The sequence below is a fragment of the Zalophus californianus genome, chromosome 16, assembly GCF_009762305.2.
Source record: "Zalophus californianus isolate mZalCal1 chromosome 16, mZalCal1.pri.v2, whole genome shotgun sequence".
In the NCBI taxonomy this organism is placed as follows: Eukaryota; Metazoa; Chordata; class Mammalia; order Carnivora; family Otariidae; genus Zalophus; species Zalophus californianus.
This window is the reverse complement of record NC_045610.1, coordinates 26859241-26882782: the sequence shown is the minus strand read 5'-3', so window position 1 is coordinate 26882782 and position 23542 is coordinate 26859241. Positions and strand designations below refer to the sequence as shown.

The 23542-nt window shown below is 36.3% G+C and overlaps 1 protein-coding gene across 5 annotated transcripts in view; it reads left to right on the top strand.

The window, feature by feature from the left end:
- Window positions 1-23542, top strand: part of VMP1 (vacuole membrane protein 1) — a 135921-nt gene that overhangs the window by 4432 nt on the left and 107947 nt on the right. For 4 of the 5 annotated variants that reach the window (XM_027624650.2, XM_027624649.2, XM_027624645.2 and 1 more), the window contains exons 2-5: window positions 17004-17104; window positions 19415-19550; window positions 20858-20948; window positions 22174-22284. In XM_027624650.2, the coding sequence (XP_027480451.1) occupies window positions 17029-17104; window positions 19415-19550; window positions 20858-20948; window positions 22174-22284 (414 nt within the window). In that variant the 5' untranslated portion in view covers window positions 17004-17028. Of the gene's footprint in view, window positions 1-8049; window positions 8176-17003; window positions 17105-19414; window positions 19551-20857; window positions 20949-22173; window positions 22285-23542 lie in introns of those variants that run through there. The other variant, XM_027624647.2, reaches the window with a different exon arrangement.

Sequence of the window (23542 nt, the reverse complement as noted above, 5' to 3'; positions counted from 1 at the left end):
TTAGTTGGGAGCCTGATAGAGAAACAGGTATTTCAGTGGGAGCCTAACAGAGAAAAAAGTAAATACAGAAATAAAAGAATAAACACAGTGTAATAAATATTATGAAGTAAACAAGGGTCTGAGAGAGTTAATGTGGATATGTGCCTGTCTGAGACTAGCACAATATATCTGGAATATAGTGGCATGAAATGAGGTAGGAAATATACTCCTGGTCCAGGTTATATAGAGCTTCGCAGGCCATGGAAATGAATTTGGATTTGATTTTGAGTGTAATAGGAAGTCCTTCTATAGTTTCAAGTAGGGAAGTCATAGGATTTATAAGAAGTCCACTCTTGTTTATATGTGAAGAATGAATTGAAGGGGACAAGAATAAAAATGGAAAGAGAAGTTAGGAGTCCATGGCAGTAGTCTATGTGAGAGATGAAGATGGCCTGGACCAGAGTGGTGACAAAAAAATGGAGAGCTGTAGGTGGATACTAAATATATTTGGAATAGGACTGGGTCCTGGATTAGATGTGAGGAGTAAGGAAATGAGAGGAGTCAGGGATGATTGTGCTTCTGGATTTAGTAACTGGGTGGATGGTTGTGCCAAGCACTGGGAGAGGGAAGATTTGGGGAGGACCAGGTTTGTTACAAGAAGGGGGATGGGAATGAGGAAGAAAGAACATGTTAAATTTGAGATGCTTAGCAATCATCCAAATGTGCTCTTAGGTGCATAGATCTAGAGATCAGGACCAGAAATACAAGTTCAGGCTAGGATTTTAAACTACAGAACCAGAAAAATCACTTGGAGAGACAGAGAAAAGGAGAGGGCCCAGGTCAGGTAAAAGAGAACTGGCAAAAGGGGGCCAAGGAGTGTTTGAAGAAAGAATTATCAGAGGGGCGCCTGGGTGGCTCAGTCCTTTAAGTGTCTTGCCTTCAGCTCAGGTCATGATCCCAGGTCCCTGGGATCGAGGCGTTGGGCTCCCTGCTTCTCCCTCTACCTACTGCTCCCCCTGCTTGTGCTTTGTCTCTCTCTCTGACAAATAAATAAAAAATCATTAAAAAAAAAGAATGAACAGATATATTAAAGTAATAAAAGTGGTTATATCCGGCAGGGAATGTACTAGATGAGGGACAGAGGGGAACGAGATTTTTCTTTTTTTTTTCATATATATATATTTGTATACGTGTATAATATATATATATAAAAAGCATGTGAAAGTTTTTACTTATTCAGAATTCTTTTAAGAAAGGGTCAGCTCTGGGACGCCTGGGTGGCTCAGTCAGTTAAGCGTCTGCCTTTGGCTGAGGTCATGATCCCAGGGTCCTGGGATCGAGTTCCTCATCAGGCTCAGCCAGTCCCTTGCTCAGCAGAGAGCCTGCTTCTCCCTCTGCCTGCAGCTCCCCCTGCTTGTGCGTGCTTTCTCTCTCTCTCTGGCAAATAAATAAAATCTTTTAAAAAAATAAAAACAGAAAATAAAAGAAAGGGCCAGCTCTGTCAAATCTTGCTCCATGGTCTAAATGAGACCAAAGTCCAGTGAAGTTAAAATCGATGATCTGACTAACCACTTCCTTATTGAGTCTGGTTCCTTCCAGAAACTTTCAAGTCTCCACATTGCAAAAAGCATTTAATCAAAGAGAATTACAAGGTTCTTCTGCCCCTTATTAGTTTTTAAGATCTGTTTATAGGAGATTTTAGTACTGCTTCAATGGGATGGAAGATTTTTCTTTAATTTTTTATTAAATAATCATAGGGATGTCTCTAGGATCTCTGTATCTGCAAGTCTTATTTTTAGAAATTTAAATATTTGACGGCCGCCTGAGCGGCTCAGTGGGGTAAGTGTCTGCCTTTGGCTCTGATCCTGATCTCCAGTTCCTGGGATTGAGTGGGCCCCCCCGCCCCCCCCAAACAGGCTTCCCTGCTCAGCAGGGAGTCTGCTTCTCACTCTTTCTCTCTCTCCCCCCCATCACTCGTTTCTCTCTCTCTCTCTCTCTCAAATAAATAAAATCTTTCTTAAAAAAAGAAATTTAAATAATTGAATTTATCAGTACCTTAATAACTATTGTTAAGTGATGCATCTCAGAGTATGCCTAGCAGATAGTATGTACGCAGTAAATACTTGTTAAATGAGTAAATGAAAATCCATTTTCACTGCTATATAAAATTTCATTGTATAATTGTATGCCATTTTATTTATTTGTTCTTCTGACAATGGACATTTGAGTTGTTAGAGCTTTTGCTATTAAGACTGGTGTTGCTAAAAATATTATTGTACATATCAACTCTTCACATGTGCAAGAGGTTCTTTTGGCTATATGTTTAGGCATAGAATTGCTAGCAAGAGTATACCAGTATTCAGCTTTTTACAAGTTGTCTTCCTAACTTTGCTATTGTCTTAATTTCTGCTGAAAGAATCCATGTAAAGAATGGTGTGGTGGATTATAAAATTGAGTGTTGAATTGCAAAATGGTCACAAATTCTCATCATTGTATGCATACCCCTTTGTAATGTGATTTATTGTTACTCCACTCCTTGACTCTGTGACTCGCTTTGACCAAGAGGACATTAGCAAGTGTGACATAAGCAGAGACTTGAAAAACTTGCACATTGGGGCCTGTCTTCTCTTGTGGCTCTTCAGAACCCTGAGCCCATCGTGTGAAAAAAGGCCAGACTAACCTGGGGTTAGGGGACCTTACATGAGGCATCCCATCTGAGACTTGCCTGGCTCAAGAGCCAACCTAGCCCCGACCAGAATTGCCTGGCCTAACTCACAGAATCATGAGAAATACTAAATGATTTTTTTTAAGTCACTAAATTTTGGAGCTAAATTGTTATATAGTAAAGCATACTGGCTAAAAATGGTATCTCATTGTGATCTTGATCTATATTTTTTGATTGTAAGTGAGATCAAGTAGGTATCTTCATTATTGGCCATATATATTTCCTCTGCTCTGTAATACCTCTTTGTCTTTTGCCTGTTTTACTTTTGTAGGGTTGTCTTCTTCTTAGTATTGTAAATTCTTTATATAAGCTGCCTGTTTAGTCCTTTTCAGTTATGTGTTTCTCTGGTTTATCTTTTCACTTAAGATATCTTGTAATGAATTTAAGTTTTAATTTCAGTGTTTTATTTATTAGTCTTTTCCTTTATGGACAGCTCTTTTTTCTGTGTCTTAAGAAATCATTCCCTATCCCAAGGCAAAAAGTATTTATATTTTCTTCTAAAAGTTCTGCTTTTTGACTTTTAAATCTTTAATCCATTTGGAATGGAATTTTGTGCATGGTTCAAAGTAGTAATCCAAATTTTCTTTTCTTATATGGATAACCAATTTGAATAATCTCTCCTTTCCCCGCTGCTCTATCTTGCCATAAAGAGTTCCAAAACACACAAGAATCTTTTGAAATGCCCTCTGTTCTGTTTCTTGGTTGCTTTCTCTATTTCCATACCTATACAAAACACCTTCATTCTTTATTACTATATGTGTGGAGAGAGAGAGAGAGAGACTTTGGACACAAGAACTCTGTCAGATACATGTATCTTGCAAGTATTTTCTCTCCTGTAGCTTACCTTTTTGGTTTTCTTAACAGTGTTTCAAAGTGCAAAAGTTTTTAAACTTGGTAAAGTCCAGTTTATCAATTTTCTCTTTTATGGCTCATGCTTTTTAAATCCTAAGAAACACTTTGTCTACTCCAAGATTGCAAAGATTTTCTCCTTTTTTTCCTAGAAGCTTTATAGTATTAGTTCTTACATTTAGATCTATGATCCATTTCAAATCAGTTGTTGAATTTGAGAAAGAAGGGTTGATGTTCACTTTTTCATATGAATATTCAGTTATTCTAGTACTATTTGTTGAAAAGACTTTCCTTTCACCATTGAATTGCTTTCTACCTTTGTTGAAAATTAATTGACCCACTATATGTGGGTCTAATTATGTATTCTATATTCTGTTCCACTGATCTATATCTGTCCTTTTGCCAGAACCAGATTATCATTACTCTAGCTTTATAATAAATCTTGAAATCAGGTGTGCAAGCCTTACAACTTTGTTCTTTATCCAGATTGTTTTAGCTATTCTAAGTTCTTTGCATTTCCATATAAATTTGAATCCACTTGTCACTTTTGATTATTTAAAAAGCTTGCTTAAGAGGCGCCTGGGTGGCTCAGTTGGTTAAGCATCTGACTTCTGCTGAGGTCATGATCTCAGGGTCCTGGGATCCAGTGAGCATCATCCAGTGAGCATGCTCTGCACTCAGTGGGGAGTCTGCCTCTCCCTCTCCTTCTCCCTCTGCCCCTCCCCCTGCTCATGCAGCGCTCTCTCGCTGTCTCTTTAAAATAAAATCTTTAAAAAAAAGTTTGCATGAGTTTTGACTGAGATTGTATTAAACCTGTATATCAGTTTGAGGGAAATTGTCATAATAACGATATCAAGTCTTTCAAATAATGAACATGGTATATTTCCCCATGTATTTAGGCTCTCTGCAATTTCTTTCCTTATTTTTTTAGAATAGGTCTTTTATGTATGTTGTCAAACCTACCTCAAGTATTTTATGTTTTCAGATGCTGTTGTAAATGAAATTTCTAAAATTTAATTTTCTAATTGTTTATTCCAGGTATTTAATAGAGTATTGGTTTGACCTTTTATCCTGTGCCCTTGATAAAGTCATTTATTAGTTCTAGTAGTTCTGAGCATTTTTCAGTTTCCTCTTATTTTGACCCACGAGTTATTTAAAACTGTGTGCATTAACTTCTAAGTATGTGCAAATGTTATATTTTTGTTACTAAAGTTTGACATAATATTTTTTTTAAAGATTTATTTATTTATTTGACAGAGGCAGAGAAAGCGAGAGCAGGAACACAAGCAGGGGGAGTGGGAGAGGGAGAAGCAGGCTTCCCGCTGAGCAGGGAGCCCGATGTGGGACTCCATCCCAGGACCCTGGGATCATGACCCTAGCCGAAGGCAGACGCTTAACGACTGAGCCACTCAGGCGCCCTTGACATAATTTTTTTTTAAAGATTTTATTTATTTGAGAGAGAGAGCAAGTGCGTGCAAGAGCATGTGAGCAGGGGGAGGGGCAGATTCTGAGGGAGAAGCAGGCTCCCCACTGAATAGGGAGGACATGGGGCTCAATCCCAGGACCCCCGGGATCATGACCTGAGCCAAAGGCAGCCACTGAACTGACTGAGACACCCAGGTGCCTCTTGTTTGCCATAATTTCTGAGTTATCAGGGAATGTGGTCTATGATGCCCATTCTTTGGAATATGTTAAGACTGGTTTCTTGGCTTAATCATGATAAATGGCTTATGAAAAAAATTGTATTCTCTAAATGTCAGATGCTAAATCTATTCCTACATTTTATTTCTTTTTTTTAAGGAAATTTTCTCTTTTTTTCAAAGATATTATTTATTTATTTTTGAGAGAGAGAGTGCTTGCACACGAATTTGGGGGAGGGGCAGAGGGAGAAGCAGACTCCCCTCTGAGCAGGGAGCCGGATGCGGGACTCTATCCCAGGATCCTATCCCAGGACCCTGGCATCATGACCTGAGCCAAAGGCAGATGTTTAACCAGCTGAGCCACCCAGTGCCCCCTACATTTTATTTCTTAATTGTATTGTTAAAATCTTTTATCTTTGCTTAATATCATTTTTGTTTGCTTGAAATATCAGTAACAGTTGTTTTGAAATCTCCCAGTACAGTGTTGGATTTATCCATTACTCTGTGTATTTTTAACAATTTTTACGTTATAAATTTTGATGCTATATTGTATTAGTGCTTTCAGATTTAGAATTGTTATTTCTTCCTGCTGAGTGAAACCTTTTATCATTATGTTCTCTGTCCCTAATAATGACTTTTGTCTTTTGTCTTATTTTCAGCCTTTCAAGCATGGATTTTTTTAAAAATAACAATTTGCAACCTTTTCAAAGTGATAAGTTTAATCTGTTTATGTTTAATTTGATTATTGACATATTTGGACTATTTGGACTTTTTTCTATCAAGTACTATTTTGAAGCTCCCCAGCTTTAGGACATGTTAGCTCTCATCTTTCTCTTCCAAATTTATATGTCATTATCCACATTTCATTTCTTTTTAAAATTATCGTCACAGACACTTTTATTTTTTTTTACAATACTTGGTTAAATACCCTTATTTATTGCTTACTATTGTCTCTATTTTATTGGGCACACAATTGTAGACTAGCTGTTTTATCTCAAAACTCTGATATTATTCCATTGTTTTTTGGCTTTTATTGTTGCTGTTGAGAATTCTGCTTTCATTCTATTCTAACTATTCTTCCTTTTTTAAATTTATTTTTATTTATTGATTGATTTTTTCTTTTTAAAGATTTTATTTATCTGACAGAGAGAGGCACAGTGAGAGAGGGAACACAAGCAGGGGAAGTGGGAGAGGGAGAAGCAGGCTTCCTGCTGAGCAGGGAGCCCTATGTGGGGCTCGATTCCAGGACCCTGGGATCATGACCTGAGCCGAAGGCAGATGCTTAACAACTGAGCCATCCAGGCATCCTATTTTTTATTTATTTTTAAAGATTTTATTTATTCATTTGAGAGAAAGAGAGACAGAGAGAGCACAAGCCAGGGGAGTGGCAGAGGGAGAAGCAGACTCCCTGCTGAGAAGGAAGCCTCATTGCGGGGCTCAATCCCAGGACCCAGAGATCATGACCTGAGCTGAAGGCAGACACTTAGCCATCTGAGCCACTCAGGCACACCACTGTTCTTCCATTTTTAGCGATGTGTCCTTTCTTTCCGGCTTCTTTCAAGGTCAAGACCTCTTGGGGTGCCTGGGTGGCTCACTTGTTAAGCGTCTGCCTTCAGCTCAGGTCATGATCCTAGGATCCTGGGATCGAGCCCCGCATTGGGCTCCCTGCTCAGCGGGAAGCCTGCTTCTCCCTCTCCCACCCCCCCGCTTGTGTTCCCTCTGTCGCTGTGTCTCTGTCAAATAAATAAAATCTTTAAAAAAAAAAAAAGATCAAGACCTCTTTACTTTAGTGTTCTGCAATTTGATTGCAGTATTTCTGGATAGGATTTATTTTTATTTGTTCTACTTGGGTTATGTTTTACTTCCTAGATTGATGGACTCATTTTTGGAAATTTTAGGTCTTTATCTTTTTGAATTTACATTTCTCCCATTCCTTATATTCTTCTGGGATTGCAATTAAAGAAATAATAGACGTTCTCATTCTGTCCTCTGTGTCTGTTTGCTTATATTTTCCATCTTACCTCTGCTGCGTTCTTTTTTTTTAAGATTTTATTTATTTATTCATGAGAGACAGAGAAAGAGAGAGAGAGGCAGAGGGAGAAGCAGGCTCCCAAGGAGCAGGGAGCCCGATGCAGGACTCGATCCCAGGACCCCGGGATCATGACCTGAGCTGAAGGCAGACGCTTAACCATCTGAGCCACCCAGGCGCCCTGCTGCATTCTTAATAAATTCCCTGGATAGCTCATCCAGCTCACTTCATCTGTGTTTGATCCATGCATTTAATCCATCCATTGGCTTTTAATTTCAACAGTTATTACTTCTAGAAGTTCCATTTGTTTTTCTTTCCTTCAAATCTGTTCAGGTGTGATAGTTTTTATTGTGTGTTCATCTTTGTAATTGCATCCTTTGTTCTGTAAACATTTTATACATAGCTATTCTATAATATACCTAATTTGTACTTGAATCTCTGATATCTGTGGTTCTTGTCCTGAAGAGGTAGGGGATTGGTGGGGCCAATTGGAGGGGTCTATATTGATAATGGCTTGTTTGCTGGAATTTTTGTGAGTTTATTGATTGATCTTATTCTGTTGGAGTCCAGCAGACCTAATTTACAAAGAGGGTTTACTTCTACTTCTGATGAGAGCTAGAAAGGCAGCTCTGACTTGGGACTACATTAGTGGCCCTTGTGGTTATAGCAGAGGAAATATTCTCTACCTGTTTGGATCTCCTGCTGGACCTGGGAATTAAACTGATAGGGCAGTTTAATTAAGATAAGACATACTAATAGGAGAAAAGCATACAAACTTTATTATTTTTTTTCACATGTAAATGGGAACCTTCAAGAGAATGAAGACCCCAAGAAGTGACCAGAGCAGGACGCTTTTATACCTTTTAGACCAAGAAACAATAAATTCATAAAGAATTGACGAGACAAAGAAGTTTGATCTAGAGGTAGTAAATGGTGAAGAAATAACTAGGAAGGTAAGGGTTAATTTAACAAAGTTTGTACAGATTTATCAGCCCCAAGTTCCCATCTCTGGTGATAAGAATGTCTTCCTTCTTCCTGGTACAGGGAGGGTACCTTTTACATGAGAGTTTTATTTCTTGCTTTCAGGAAGAAAAAGGAGAGTCAGAGTGTCCGTTTTAAGAAACAGAGTGCCATTTCTTAAAAGTGCCTTTAATTCAGAGTAATCAGTATGCCAAAGTGGCATATTTTGAGGTGACATTCTGTTTTTCTTCATGGGTTTTTGCCCAAAGGAGAAGTCACTAATACAGCTTTCCACCTCCAATTCAGTCTTCCTACAGGGATGTTGCTTTCAGAATCTTTTCTCAGGGTAGCTTGAGCCCTCTCAGGTGCCGGTTGCTCCTATCAGTTTCCTTCCTACTGCTCAGGTTTTCTTCTTTTCCCACCATGCCTCACAACCACCTAGCTCTTAGACCATTCAGTCTCTCTGGATCTGGTGTGTAGTTTACTTATTTTTTTGGCGGGTTAGAGGGGACCATGGAGACTGCCTCTTCCTGTTGTGAAACCAGTGATTTCTCAAAGAATATGTCCAATCCAGGGTCCAGTTTTTATGGAGAGGAAGGAACCCTCCAACTTCCTAGTAGATGTACCTGACATCACATAGTATATGTTACTGAAAAGTATAATTTGCATTTTTCCATGTGCAGTATTTTAGTTTATTATTTTATAAAACCCTATCTTGAAGCCATTTGGATGCTAAGAATTCATTGTTACACATAATGACACCATACTTTATCTACTCAGTAGGTTCTAATTTTCTGAAGATAGAAGTGGAGGTCCCTAAATGATTATTTTCAGGAAGCTATTTAATACTTAAGAGAAAATGAAACCCAAAATACCCTTTAAAGTTGGCAAAGAATGACAGTTCAATGTAGAAAATACTGTAGGTCATTCTGGTCTCTTTAATGTTAAATGACCAAAAAATACCAACAGTTATTTCCATTTACCCATCTTAATGGGTGTAGTGGGAACATTACTACCATTTCACTGGATGGATAACATATAGCAAGTTCTAGTATTTTTCCAAACTGTGGATAATAAAAAAAAATCTGTTTCATAGATCATAAAGCTTAGAATTATCCGTATGAAGTCCTTTATTTTGATTTAAATAATCTGAAATGTGTACCTTTGGCATTTGCAAATATTCTGTGATTTAACTTATTCTCTTATTAATGACTTGTATGGGCTAGTTTATATTCCCCAGGTATTTAGGGGCAGTTAAAGTAGGGAGTCTGTTAAGCAATCTGAATTTGAAATTTTGTCAGAAATACACAAACAGTAAAAACCCACAAAGAAATGACTGAAAGAAGCAAAGGTGAAGTCATCAATTTTAATGACAGTCCCATTATTTGTCTGTTCGTGAGAATCAACAAAGAGGAGTGTTCTCTTAATCCTACTGATGGGAAATGTTTAGAAATACTAGAACATGGTAAACTTTTGGAACTATTTTATTATCATTTTATTTTTTCTGTGACTCCGGAATTCCCTGGTGAGAATTGAAAGGACTCTCACTAGACTGTTTTGTGTAATAGAAAAAACATTGAATTTGGATGTGGAAACGGGAGGTGGAACTCTCACTTTGCCATTTATATGCTGCTGAATTGCAATTTAGGGCCCATCCAGCCCTTGAATTTCTCATTTGTAGAAGGTAAGGATTAAAATAACTGTTCCCTACAAAGGGTTGTTAGTATCAGTTTAGCAAGTCTGTATGTAAACTATTAATCACTATACAGAGTAGTTATTGTGGCATAAATCCAAACCTTAACCTTGGGCTAGTTAGAATTCTTAGACTATTAGAATAGAAAGAAAATTATGGCCATAATTTACTTTATGTGCCTGATAATTGGATGCAGAAAGAGAGATTCAGAAATGTGGAGTAACATTCCCAAGGGCTCACAGCTGAATCTCCCAACTTTGGAATGTTACTCCTTTTACTGTTTCAATTCTTGACATTACTCCCCCATCTTTTTGGTGAATATGTTTTGCTGAGATTGCATTGGTTATGAAAAACTGATTGAACGGTTAGTAGATTGAGAGAGAAGGAGAAATGAGATTTTTCAAGCTGTAATTTTACAAGTTACATATTTTCTCTATTAAAATAAAGTCATGTTTTTGCCCAAAAGAACATAGAATCATATTTTATATAGATAAAATGAGAGATAAACATTCCCCCCAAATCTGTGAAACTCTCGAAAAGGGGGGGTCCCTAAAATGTCCTCCAGGTTGTATCTTTTTAAAATAGGGATTTTTACTTAAAATTTTATCTAATTAAAAATTAGATCTGGAGCAATGGCCTTTTCAACAGTTTTAGAAGACTGTGTGATGTATTTTATACTTCACTAAGTTAAGTTGAGGGACAGTTTAGGCCAGAAATATATACCCTCATAACCCACTAAACCATTATTGGGAGTTACATTGCGATTTTTTTTTTAAGATTTTATTTATTTATTTGACAGAGAGAGACACAGCCAGAGACACAGTGAGAGAGGGAACACAAGCAGGGGGGAGTGGGAGAGGGAGTAGCAGGCTTCCCGCTGAGCAGGGAGCCCGATGCGGGGCTTGATCCCAGGACCCTGGGATCATGACCTGAGCCGAAGGCAGACGCTTAACAACTGAGCTACCCAGGCGCCCCTACATTGTGATTTTGAATGTGTTTAAATTGTATCCTAACTTGAGGTTTTAATTTGTCTAATTCCCCAAGACTTTAGAAAGTTCAAAAAAAGGGGCACCTGATGGCTCAGTTGGTGAAGTGTCTGGCTCTTGATTTTGGCTCAGGTCACAATCTCAGGGTCCTGGGATTGAGCCCCACATCGAGCCCCATGTTGGGCTCTGTGTTCAGTGGAAAGGCTGCTTGAGGATTCTTTCCCTCTCTCTCTGCACCTCCCCCTCCCCCTCCCTCTAAAATAAGTAAATACATCTTTTTAAAAAATTCAAAAAGATTCAAGGACTTTTTTTTTTCATATATTCTTACTCAAATAATGAATTTTCAGAGAACATACTTTTACACCGCCCAACCACGTGATAATCTCTGGCTCTTACAGTCAGATGATCCTATAGTCACTGATACTGTGCATGGTGTATGAATTACCTTTGGCTTTTTACCCCTGCACAAGTGGAAAACTATATGAAAGCCTCACTGGTCAAAATATATTTATTACTGTTTGCTTAGATTATTTATTAAGTTTCCAGTAATAAATTGCAATTTCTTAATCTTAATAGTTTTAGAAAAATCTACAGCTATTTTGAAGTAGTCTGTGAATGAATGTACTAAATAGTCTAAGTATACACACTTCTGAAAGCAAGAAATATTCAAGTTGGCTGTCTGCATGACTTGTATGAAGAACAGTGTGCATTATTGAGAAAGCTGAGTTAATATTTTTATGAGAAAGTAGAATCATTTGAATAAATGATTTTTTTTTTAAAGGAAGTGTGTTCATTTTACTTTGGAATACAGTGGCCAAGAAAATTAGAGCAAATGGCTTCATCACTCCTCTTTTCCTTTTCATCTTGTTAAATTCTCCACTAATTGATATTACTCTGGGAGTTGTTTTTTCATGTCATCCATAAATGTTTTCTCTGTTATTTTAGGGAACTCAAAGTAATTTAGTTTCACATTGTTTTTGCATTACAAGTGTAGCTAATGTTTAAAATGAATGAAATATTATAGTCTTAGCAGTGGATGTACAACCTACAAAGAACCTTTGTGAGCTGATTTTGGCAGTATTTTCTCAGCACTTCTGCCAGAAACAAAAGACCCCACACGTCTTAATATCAGCCTTTCATTTTGAATGCTTCAGCTGTGTTTAAAAACTGCTAGTTGCAACCTTTTAAAGCATTCCTTGTATCTAGATATGTTTTCACAATGAAAATTATTATTTGATGTTTGAGTTATGCTTCTTTCCTATTTCTGTCTTCTAATCCTATCCACAGACCTATGGAGTTTAACAGTTTCATTCTTTTTTTTTTTAAAGATTTTATTCATTCATTCATGAATGAGAGACAGAGGGGGAGAGAGAGAGAGAGAGAGAGAGAAGCAGAGGGAGAGGCAGACTCCCAAGGAGCAGGGAGCCTGATGCGGGACTCGATCCCAGGACCCCGGGACCATGACCTGAGCCGAAGGCAGACGCTTAACCATCTGAGCCACCCAGGCGCCCAACAGTTTCGTTCTTAAAAATAAAACTTAACTTAGTTGCATGCTATTAAAATTGATATTACAACTCTCACTGCAAGTAAGTTCCACTGGATGTCAGGAATATGTGCTAGATTCCTGTTCGAGGAGATTTCAGTCCTTTAAATAAGCTAGGAATAGTTTGGATTTATCCCCACGCCTAGGAATCTGACTGTCATTGTTTCATAACAAATTTCCAAAAAAATTTTTTTAAACACATTATTTACTGTCAGAGAGGAGAGAGTGCATGAATTTAAAGTAGCCGTGCAGTTGGGTGGTTTATCTCCAGTTACATTTACCTGGTCAGACAGACCATAAGGATGCAGGTTGTTCCAGGGACATTCCAGTTTTGCAAAGTGTATATGTGATTGAGGAAGATGAGGACGAAGGAAATGAGGGTGTTTTCAAGGGAGTTTTAAAAGATAAGGAATAGTGTAAAATATTTTCAAAAATGGTTGAAATGCAAAAAAGTTTTGATGCTTTTATAAGCTTAACTATTTAGAACACAAGTGATTCTTTGCATGTTTGGCTTTATATTTATAGTTCTTTTGGGAATGGCAAAAGTTTTTCAAAACTGTGAACTTATTTTGTTTGTAAGAAGTAGACTGATTAAAAGAAAATAACTTAGTTCCCTTGGTTATTTCTTACAAAACAAAATTCCAGACTATTTTGTTTTCCAGAGAATTTTTTGAGTAGGAAAAGTCAGTAAGCTGTTTTCTTTTTTAACATATTGTGTAAGAACACATTGTTTGCTCAGATGAAAATTCCTGTTGCAATATCTTTAAAAACATCTTCAAACAATTTCATAATACCATTGTTATATGTAAGGACTCAAATGGACTAAAGTCGTTTTGGATAAAAATTATTATCTTTTTTTTTTTTAAGTACATGAATTTTTTTTTTAAGATTTTATTTATTTGACAGAGACAGAGTACAAGCAGAGAGAGGCGCAGGCAGAGGGAGAGGGAGAAGCAGGTTCCCTGCTGAGCAAGGAACCTCATGCGGGACTTGATCCCAGGACCCTGGGATCATGACCTGAGCCAAAGGCAGACAACCCGGCTGAGCCACTCAGGCACCCAAAAGTTTTTTCTCTTAAAGATGATACTACGGAAAAGAGTAAGCCTGGGGAAATTAGGTCAGTTATCACAGTGTTTTGCAGAGGGACAAGTTTTAGAATTTTTTCTTCATAATACACATGCCCCTTTGTGACTTGTTCATGTTTTTGCCACAAATTAATTACATTTTATTTATTGTGATATAGGTAAATAGGCTGTTCATCTCTGAAAAAAAATTGCCTACAGAATTTGGCTTAATATGAATGTACCAGTTTTAAGTTTTTACAGAACTTAAATATGGCTTCTAGTTAAATGATTAGAAGATAGGAAATCCTGCACTCCTTTATTATATGGTCCACTTCAATATCCTCAGTTAATTTTATTAATAAAGCCCAGAAAGCATGATTTGTGGAGAACATTTACATTTTATGAACCTATTGTGATGCTCTGGTTTTAGAGATTTTCACAAAATAACTTCATTTATCTTTTTTTGTAATTGCTTGGACTATATCTTTTGAAAACATCTTCACATAAGTATGACTTAAGTTTGCAGAATCAAATTTCCAGCTTTTATGAACTCTTCTGAATGTACTGTACTCTGAGCTCCCACACTTGCTCCTGTATTTTCTTCCTCATCATTACAGCTAGTATATATATTGAGTTCATATGAAAGGTCAGATAATATGTTAGTATTTTATTTTATTTTATTTTTTAAGATTTATTTATTTATTTATTTGACAGAGAGAGACAGCAAGAGAGGGAACACAAGCAGGGGGAGTGGGAGAGGGAGCAGGGAGCCCCATGTGCGGCTCGATCCCAGACCCCTGGGATCATGACCCAAGCTGAAGGCAGACGCTTAACCGACTGAACCACACAGGCGCCTCTATTAGTATTTTGTATACATTACCTTGTTTGATCTTCATAGCAACCCTTTGATATGTGTCATGTTATCTCTGTTTTATAGGTTAAAGAAACTGATGTTTAGAGAGATTTAGAAATTTGTCCAAGCTCATAGAAGTTTGAGTTTGAAGCCAGTTCTGTTAGATTCCAAAACCTGTTTTCTTCCCACTAAGTTAGATACTATATATCTATTTCATTTTAAGTGGAGTCCTGTGCTCATCTGGCTTCCCTGTCAGAGGAAAGAACCCTTTGGAGGACAAGGACCTTGTGTTACTCATATTTATGTCTTCAGAGCCTGGTACAAGACTCCAGAATTTTTTAAATAAGCACTGAATGAAAGACACTAACATCATTGAAATGGTAGCAGTGAGGCATATACTAGTGAAGTAGTTTCTCTAGTGTAGGCAGTTTACTGCTTCATATACCTCCTACCCTTTTGATGTGGTTATACACATGCATGCCCCAACACACACACATACACTCACTCTTTCATCCTTACAATCCTGTGACAGTGATAATTTGTTCTCACTTTGTAGATCAGAAAATCAAGATCTGTGGGTGCCTGGCTGGCTCAGTTGGTAGAGCATGTGACTCTTGATCTTGGGGTTGTGAGTATGAGCCCCATGTTGGATGTAGAGATTACTTAAAAATAAAATCTAAAAAAAACAAAAACAACAAGTAAACAAAAGAAAAGATCTAGAAAAAAAAATGAGATTTGCTTAAGATCACACCACAAGTTAGTGACAAATCTGGAATGCAAATCAAGATTTTCAGACTTTAAATCTTAATAATCATCTACTCCAGGCTATCCATCTGTGCTAATAGAAACCTATACTTTATTTCTTGATCTGTTTATTTGCTTATTGAGAAATGATGGCAAGAAAACAAAGGTGTCCACAAATGAATTGTGTCTAAAGAAGACACCTTCTGTTGAAGTGATGAATGTATGCTCCTTGCTCAGTCTTTTTATATATAGTCTTTCACTTATTTTCCTTTACAAAGCATATATTTTGCAAGTGGTAATTATAGTTAAAATTTTAGTTAAGGAATAAAATAGTTCCAACTAACGAACTATAGGAAGACTAAATCCATGACCATATCATATTGTAATCAGCTGAATATAGGTCTAGCAGGATTCCTGGCATGTTCAGAGTGTATTAAGGACTGCATTGCAGACTTGATCAAAGTACTGTGCTTTTTCTTTCCTTTTTTTTTTTTTTTTTTAAGATTTATTTATTTGAGGGGCGCCTGGGTGGCTCAGACAGTAAGCGTCTGCCTTCGGCTCAGGTCATGATCCCAGGGTCCTGGGATCGAGCCCTACATCGGGCTCCCTGCTCCTTGGGAAGCCTGCTTCTCCCTCTCCCACTCCCCCTGCTTGTGTTCCCTCTTTCGCTGTGTCTCTCTTTGTCAAATAAATAAATAAAATCTTAAAAAAAAAATTTATTTGAGAGAGAGGGAGAGATCGAGCGAGCATGGGGAGGAGGGGCAGAGGGAGAGAGAGAATCATCTCAGTCCTAGCACCCTGAGATCATGACCTGAGCTGAAATCAGGAGCCAGCGAGGCTCCCTGAAGTACTGTGCTTCTTGAGTAGAAATTTGCTTTACTAACACCTGAAAGAATGATAACAGTTATAGGCAATCTGGTGTTTTTGTATAGAATAATTATGTCAGCACAGTTTATATGTTGTAATACAGGGATTTAAAGTAAAAATTTATACCTATACATGTAATATGAAGCATGATATTAAGAGTACATTTACATATCTTAGACATTTATAATTTTTATTTTTTTAGGCCCAGATTTTTTTTTTCAGTAAAATTTTTTCCTAAATAAAATTGGTCTTCGATCTGTATCAACATTTTTGACATGTTTGGTAGTATAATCCATTTTTTTCTAATAATGCTAAAAGAATGGTGAAAGATTGGTAAAATTTGAGTAGTGTGTATAATATTAGATTATGACTCAGAAAAACTTTAGGGGCACCTGGGTGGCTCAGTCAGTTAAGCATCCGACATTTGTCTCCGGTCATGATCTCAGGGTTGTGAGATTGAGTTCCATATTGGGCTCCATGCTGGGCGTGGAGCCTGCTTAAGATTCTCTCTCTCGGGGCACTTGGGTGGCTCAGTTGGTTAAGCATCTGCCTTCAGCTCAGGTCATGATCCTAGGGTCCTGGGATTAAGTCCCACATTGGCTCCTTGCTCAGTGGGGAGCCTCCTTCTCCCTCTGCCTGCCACTCCCCCTGCTTGTGTTCTCTCTCTCTCTCTGACAAAAAAGTCTTTAAAAAAAAAATAGATTCTCTCTCTCCCTCTGCCCTTCCCCCCACCCCCAAAAAACTTAAGATATTATAGCTTATCAATATTTGAAGGTGCTAGTATTTTATATCCTTCTGCAGTAGACAAATTGCCTCCAAATTTTAATCTGGAAGATCACTAGAATGACTGAAAAAGGTTTACAACTACATGGCTTTTATATTTTTACTACTTCTATTAGAGTTTCTATACAAATTATTCATATCTTGATTATAAAAGAGAAGATGAAAGTGTAGACACATTATTCAAATAGCATGCAGAATATTACTACCATGTTGTTTCTCAGTTTTATTCAGTCATAAATGCAAAGCAGAATATGTAACATGTCTTTGGATTTTATTTTGCTTTATTAGCTCCTCCAGAGTTACTATCTATGAAATGGCAGAGAATGGAAAAAATTGTGACCAGAGACGTGTAGCAATGAACAAGGAACAATATAATGGAAACTTCACAGGTAAATTATGGTGGCTTGGACGGAGAAGATGTGCAGGTTTAAATGATATCCTTTTCATTGGGGTAAAATAGAAATATATCTAATATTTACTGTCTTTTGTTAATAAGAAAATAAGATTCTTGTATGTCTTATATAAGATTACAGAAGTCCCCCCTGCCCTTTGTCTGCATTTTCTTTTTCCATGGTTTCAGTTACCTGTGGCCAACTGCAGTCCAGGAACAGAATGGTCTATTTTTCAGAATGGTAGTAATAGCCTAATGCCAGGTCACAGTGCCCACATCGTTCACTTCACTTCATCTCATTACATAGGCATTTTATCATATCACGTAATCTCAAGAAGGACAGTACAGTAAGACCCTTTGAGAGTTACATTCACTTAACTTACAGTCTATTTTTATAATTGTTTTATTATTAATTACCACTGTCAATCTTGCTGCCTCATTTATAAATTAAACTTTATCACAGCTATATAGATATAGGAAAAAACATATTATATATAGGATTCAGTACTGTCTATGGCTTCAGGCATCCACTGGGGGTCTTGGAACATGTCCCCTACAGATAAGGGGCGAGTACTGTAATTATCTTTTGTTTACTCCTCATAGTAAATGAAATTATGGGCCAGCGCCTGTATGGTGAATTTTGATAGTGATAGCAGAAGCAGCCTAGTCACAGTCACATCAGCAGTGTTCTAGGTACAAGATTATTATTTGTTAATCTTACGGTGTGGTAAGTATTTATTTGGTATTGTTTGGTGCTGTTTTATCATGCTATTTTGTAACTTTAGAGGTAAATTATAAAGTTACTTACTACACTAGTCCTAAATACACAAATATCAAAAAAAGAATGTGATCATTGTGGGTTTATTTAAAATTTTTCATTTGTGACAAATATATATTTTCACCAAATTTGGAATTTGTGGTAAATTTCAGTATATTTGACTCTTATTCATATATTTACCAAAAAAAAAAGCCCTGAAAATTACAGCTTTTATTTACATAGATGGTTCAAGTAGGAACTTTCCTTAATGTGTTTAAAGGACAATGAAAGATTTTCCACTTCTGTTAATTGTAATGGCTTTCTTTTTGACTTCTAAATTGTTTGGCATCTCAAACATATTGCAAATAATACTCTAGCATGGTGATATCGTAGACATTCTCTTATATTGGAAGAAGTGCAAGCTATCTGAAATAGTAGTTTCTCTTTGTCTTGATCACTACATTGCCTTGCAGAACACATTTTGTAGCACTTATCTGACTTTTGGTTACTCTGATTATTGATAAATTTTATATCATTTCACCAGGAGTTTCAGGATTCAGAGATAGGCATGCATATGTCATATAGTCTCTTCATCTTAGCAGCTTTTGCATGTTATTTTTTTCTTTCCTTTCTTTCAAAAAGCATGTACATTCATATATTCTTCCCCTGCTGCCCACCCCCTTGGAATTTAAAATTAATGTTAGTATGACACATTTACTCTCCTATACTGTGGTTTTTTTGGGGTTTTTTTTTTTTGGCTTAATATTTCCTAGTGATTGTGCTTTAATTGTACATGAAGAACTTCTTCGTTATGGCTGCTTAGTATCCCATTGTCTGAGTATACCATACTTTTAATCACTGCTCTGTTTTCTGCTGTTAACATTTAAGTTGTTTATAATCTTTTGCTTAGACAAGTAACATTGTGTTGAATAAACTTGTACAAGAGACATTTCACCTCATACCTAATCATTCTTAGAAATGGGATTATTGGGTTATAGGGTATATGCATTTGTAATTTTGATAATGACCTTAAATGTACACTTACACAGTTATTTAGTGTCACTCTTCTGAAAGCTTTACATAATTAACTCATTTAATCTTTGCAGTGACCCTAAAAAAGTAAGTACTATTTTCATCTTCATTTTAGAGAAGGGAGAACTGTGACAGAAAGGTTAACTAACTTGCCCAAGGTCACATAACTTGTAGCCAAGATTTGGAACCAAATAGTTTGCCTTCCTATTTTGAACTGTAAACCACTTTGTTCTGTGATATGATACTAATTGCCCTTCATAGAAGGTGGGCTAACTTAGTATCCCAGGAGCATACAAGAAAGGAAACTTGTGTCCTGACAGTAAAATAATTGCAAAAATAGTTCTCAGATTAGAGCAGAATCACCTAGCCTGTCTAAGACTTATCATGTGAACACATTGCTTGTTTTTTGAGGTTAATATGCAAGTATCCTTCAGATGTGGGATGGAAAAGTAGATACGTTTTGAAAGTGATTGGAAAAAGTGAACATTCTGTTTAAATTTCTGCACTAATGTTTTTCAGACCCCTCTTCAATGAATGAAAAGAAGAGGAGGGATCGGGAAGAAAGGCAGAATATTGTCCTATGGAGACAGCCACTCATTACCTTGCAGTATTTTTCTCTGGAAATCCTAGTAATCTTGAAGGAATGGACCTCAAAGTAAAGAGTCTTCCATTACCTTTTATATAAACATTATTTACTAATTTTAGAAATCTTTAACATTCTCCTACTCTACCAACTGCTCTTTCAAAATGAATTAATTCACATGTTTATTTTCCTTTCTGTAGTTTGGAGAAAAGTAGATTAGGGGAACATATTGCTATTTGCTAACTGGATTATTACAGTATTATTACAGTTGACCCCTGTCTCACATTGAATCTTTTATGCAAAGGAGAACATAGGAGATGAGATTTTTTTTTTCCTGGCTTTACCTCTAGGGGAAATTGGGCCTGTGTACATTAGATACTGATTCTTTAGGACAGGGTTCAGAATACGTGGCACTTTTACTGATAATTTGAGCCAATGAAAAAGGACTCTGCCATGGAAATGTGTTATATCTTTAAGTTAGTACTTATAAGCCCTGTTTCAGATATCATAAAGAGCAAGTTGAACTTTTGCATGCCTTATCATTTTGGGCTTGCCTTTCTAAGTTATTATCTTTAATAATAGCATACGTTTTATTGTACTTACAGTTTATAAAACATTTTGTAACATTTTTCAGTTCATTTGATCCTTAAAGCAACTCTTTGAAACTAGTAAAACAAATATATGATTATAGTTGACCCTTGAACAACATGGGGATTGGGGGTGCTAACCCCCACACTATTGAAAAATCTGTGTATAACTTTTGACTCCTCAAAAACGTAACTACTAATAGCCTACTTTTGACCAGAAGCTTTGTGTATATATTATGTACTATATTCTTATAGTAAGCTAGGGAGAAGAAAATATTAAGAAAATCATAAGGAAGAGAAAATACATTTACAGTACTATACTGTAAAAAAATCCACATTTAGTCCTGCGCAGTTCTGACCCATGTTGTGGTCAACTGTATTATGATTTTGAAGAAGAAACAGAATCAGATTGGTTAAGTGTCTCACTCTAAGTCAATACTTAGGGACTCTGACCCAGGTCCTCTAACTTGAAGGCCAGTGCTTTTTTCATTATATTATAATGCCTCTCCCAGTGAGAAGTTGGGATGTAAACACAATCAGTCTTTTGGGTAAGACAAAGGCTACACAGTAGGGTTTATGATAAGAAATTGGATGTTCTATTCCCATGTATCTTCTCTTGACCTCCTTCTGTACCCCAAGAGACCATCGGGTTTAAGAACAGAAGAGTTCAGCCCAAAAGAACTGATCCTATAGCTGTGCTAAATAACCTAAATGCTTCAACAAGAACTTGTTTTGGGAGTGATAAATCCTGTGAGATATTTCATTTATTTTTGTTTTTAAATTGTTTTTAAGATTATGGCATCGTCAAAGCATTGTGGTGTCTTTTTTACTGCTGCTGGCTGTACTGATAGCTACGTATTATGTTGAAGGAGCACATCAACAGGTAAGAGGTTCAGCAGCTTGTCTGGTCTTGTACCTTGTACCTCCCCAAACAGTTTCAAAATGGAGCTATTGTGGGTTTGATAAAATTTCTACCCTCCACATTTTTAGACTTGGTTTTGTTTTTTAACTTTATCTCATAACTGATATCTTACTGTCTTTCTTTTAAGACCAAATATTAAAAATATTCTTGTGGCAGTTCGTGGCTGCTGAGCATTTATAGTTGGCATATATCATTTTTATTTTCAAGGATTCAAACGTAACTTTCCTGATGATGTTTAGTCAGAATAGCATGAATCCTTTAATCAGCACCAAAGTCTTCATATTTTCTATAACACTCTCCTGTGATCCATCCAAACAGATATATTCATCCTAGATTGAAGGTAGGTTTTATATGTATAAAAAGGGAGAAGTTCATTTGTCTGTAGTCTGTAAGTACAATATAACTGAAAGGAAAATAGGACATTTTGTTAATAACTTTTGTTAAAATAGTAAAACATTAATGTATTCTAATAGGAAATGGTTCTAAAAGTGGTATTTTATTTTTTAAAGCAGTTAACCTCTAGTCACAGAGTTTTTATAGTTTTAAATGCATTTCTTTTAAATATTTTGAAGAAATCTGTGCGTGTCATCGAGTTTGTAAGGAACTGGCTTGATGAATTTACTTGCCAGTGTGAGAGCCTAGATAGAATCTAGTGTCTGGAATGCCTCCAACAAGTCCATACCTCAGTGGACTTCATTCAGCTTGCTCTTGTTTAAAAATCATTTTGGTCTTAAATATACAAAAATAATTTTATTCCATTTTTTACTTGAATAAACAAGAATATATTCCATTCACAAATATATAAATAACTGCCCCACTCTCACCACTATTTATTACAATGCTTTCTTAGAGTCTTTGTAACTTTCAGATATCTTTAAAACTTTTATTCTCATAGTTATCTTATTAGTAATTTGCATTTTTCCTATAAATGTCATTTGCAATAGTAGGATTTTAAAGGTCTAAACACAAGCTTTATTACAATTAGATTAATTTTTTGCCTCTCTGCCATCACATACAAAAAGAATTAGGTCTCTTGAAAGGGTTTTTCCTCTTAATGCTTTCTTCCTACTAGAAACTTATTTTAGTTGGTTTGTTTTACTTTGATTGTAGGTGATAAATAACACATTTTTGTTAAACAAATCTGTTGGGTTTTTTTTTTTTTCACTGTATCCTTTTTGTTTTTCAGTATGTGCAACGTATAGAGAAACAATTTCTTTTGTATGCCTACTGGATAGGCTTAGGAATTTTGTCTTCTGTTGGGCTTGGAACAGGGCTGCACACCTTCCTCCTTTATCTGGTAAGAATAACAATAAGCAAGATTGAAAGAGATGTTTTAATTGGTGCTTTTACTTCAGAAGTTAAAATTCTAAGATTTTTATTTACTTACCTTTGCATTTTAGAAGCATTCTCATCCTCAAATCAGTGTTTTAAGTTTGATTTAGAATTCTGTTTTGTTTTTCCTTTTGGGTTGAGGATTTAAAAGGAGAAGAGGGAAAAACCTTTGGGCAGATGAGATTGTTTACTTAAATTAATTCAGCCAGGAAATGTTTTTTTATCCTTCCAGATTTTGGAATAATGGTTCTTTTGCTTATGCAATTGTTGTTTTAATAGTTGAAGTTCTTTAAATGTACAAAATTCCATGTAAGGCTTAGAGTTAATTTGAGCAGTTTACTTTCTCTGTTAATCAGCAAATGAGATTTGGTGTCGTCCCTCGTGTCCTCGAACACCACGTATACACACCGGGATAGTCATTTTGGTGTTCTTACTGATTGTGATTAATGAAGTATTATGCATGTAGAATTAAAAGCTTTCTTAAGTCCTTTTAAATCAAAATATAAAATGTACCACTCCTAAAAATACTATTTTACTTACGAAATTAGAGAGATAAAAGGTAGGTTTTCCAAATGTACTGAAATTATAGCAGAGCTAGGGCCAGGGGATGAATAGCAAGACATCTAGGCACAGAATTTAAATGGCACTTTCAGGGTCATGTAAATATGGGCTTGTGAGTGAGTGTTTCATTAAATTTTGTGCCCTGGATGCCTCTCTTACTTACTCTATTCCTGTTCCTGAGGAATTGAAAACAATTCCATATTTGAAATAGCTTGATCTTGATTGGGGAAACACAGGTGAAAAGTTGTCACAGTGGTACTGGTTACCTAATAAAGTTCAACACGGCAAACACTTCTGATCTTTATGCTTTAGTGAAGTCATTTCTGAAGCAGGGAAGATAAGTATTAATGGATGATTGTTCAGAAGGCTGCTGAATTAATGGCCTGAAGAATAATTTGAGAATTGATCTGTAATTCATAACTTCTCCAAGTTTATAGGACTTTAAAATCTCAAATTTTAGAATTCTGTTCGTGATTGGTTGCTGATTTTATCCCAAATAGGGACATAAATCTCAGAGAACTAATCCATATTAGTTTTTCTTAAATAATTACAGTTTTAGAAGTATAATGCTATATGAGAGGTTGAGGGAGAAGGGAAAAGAAAGAATTACAGGTTATAGGTTACCTTCTTTTCTAGACCTTTCCTCTGAGATTCCTTGGGAA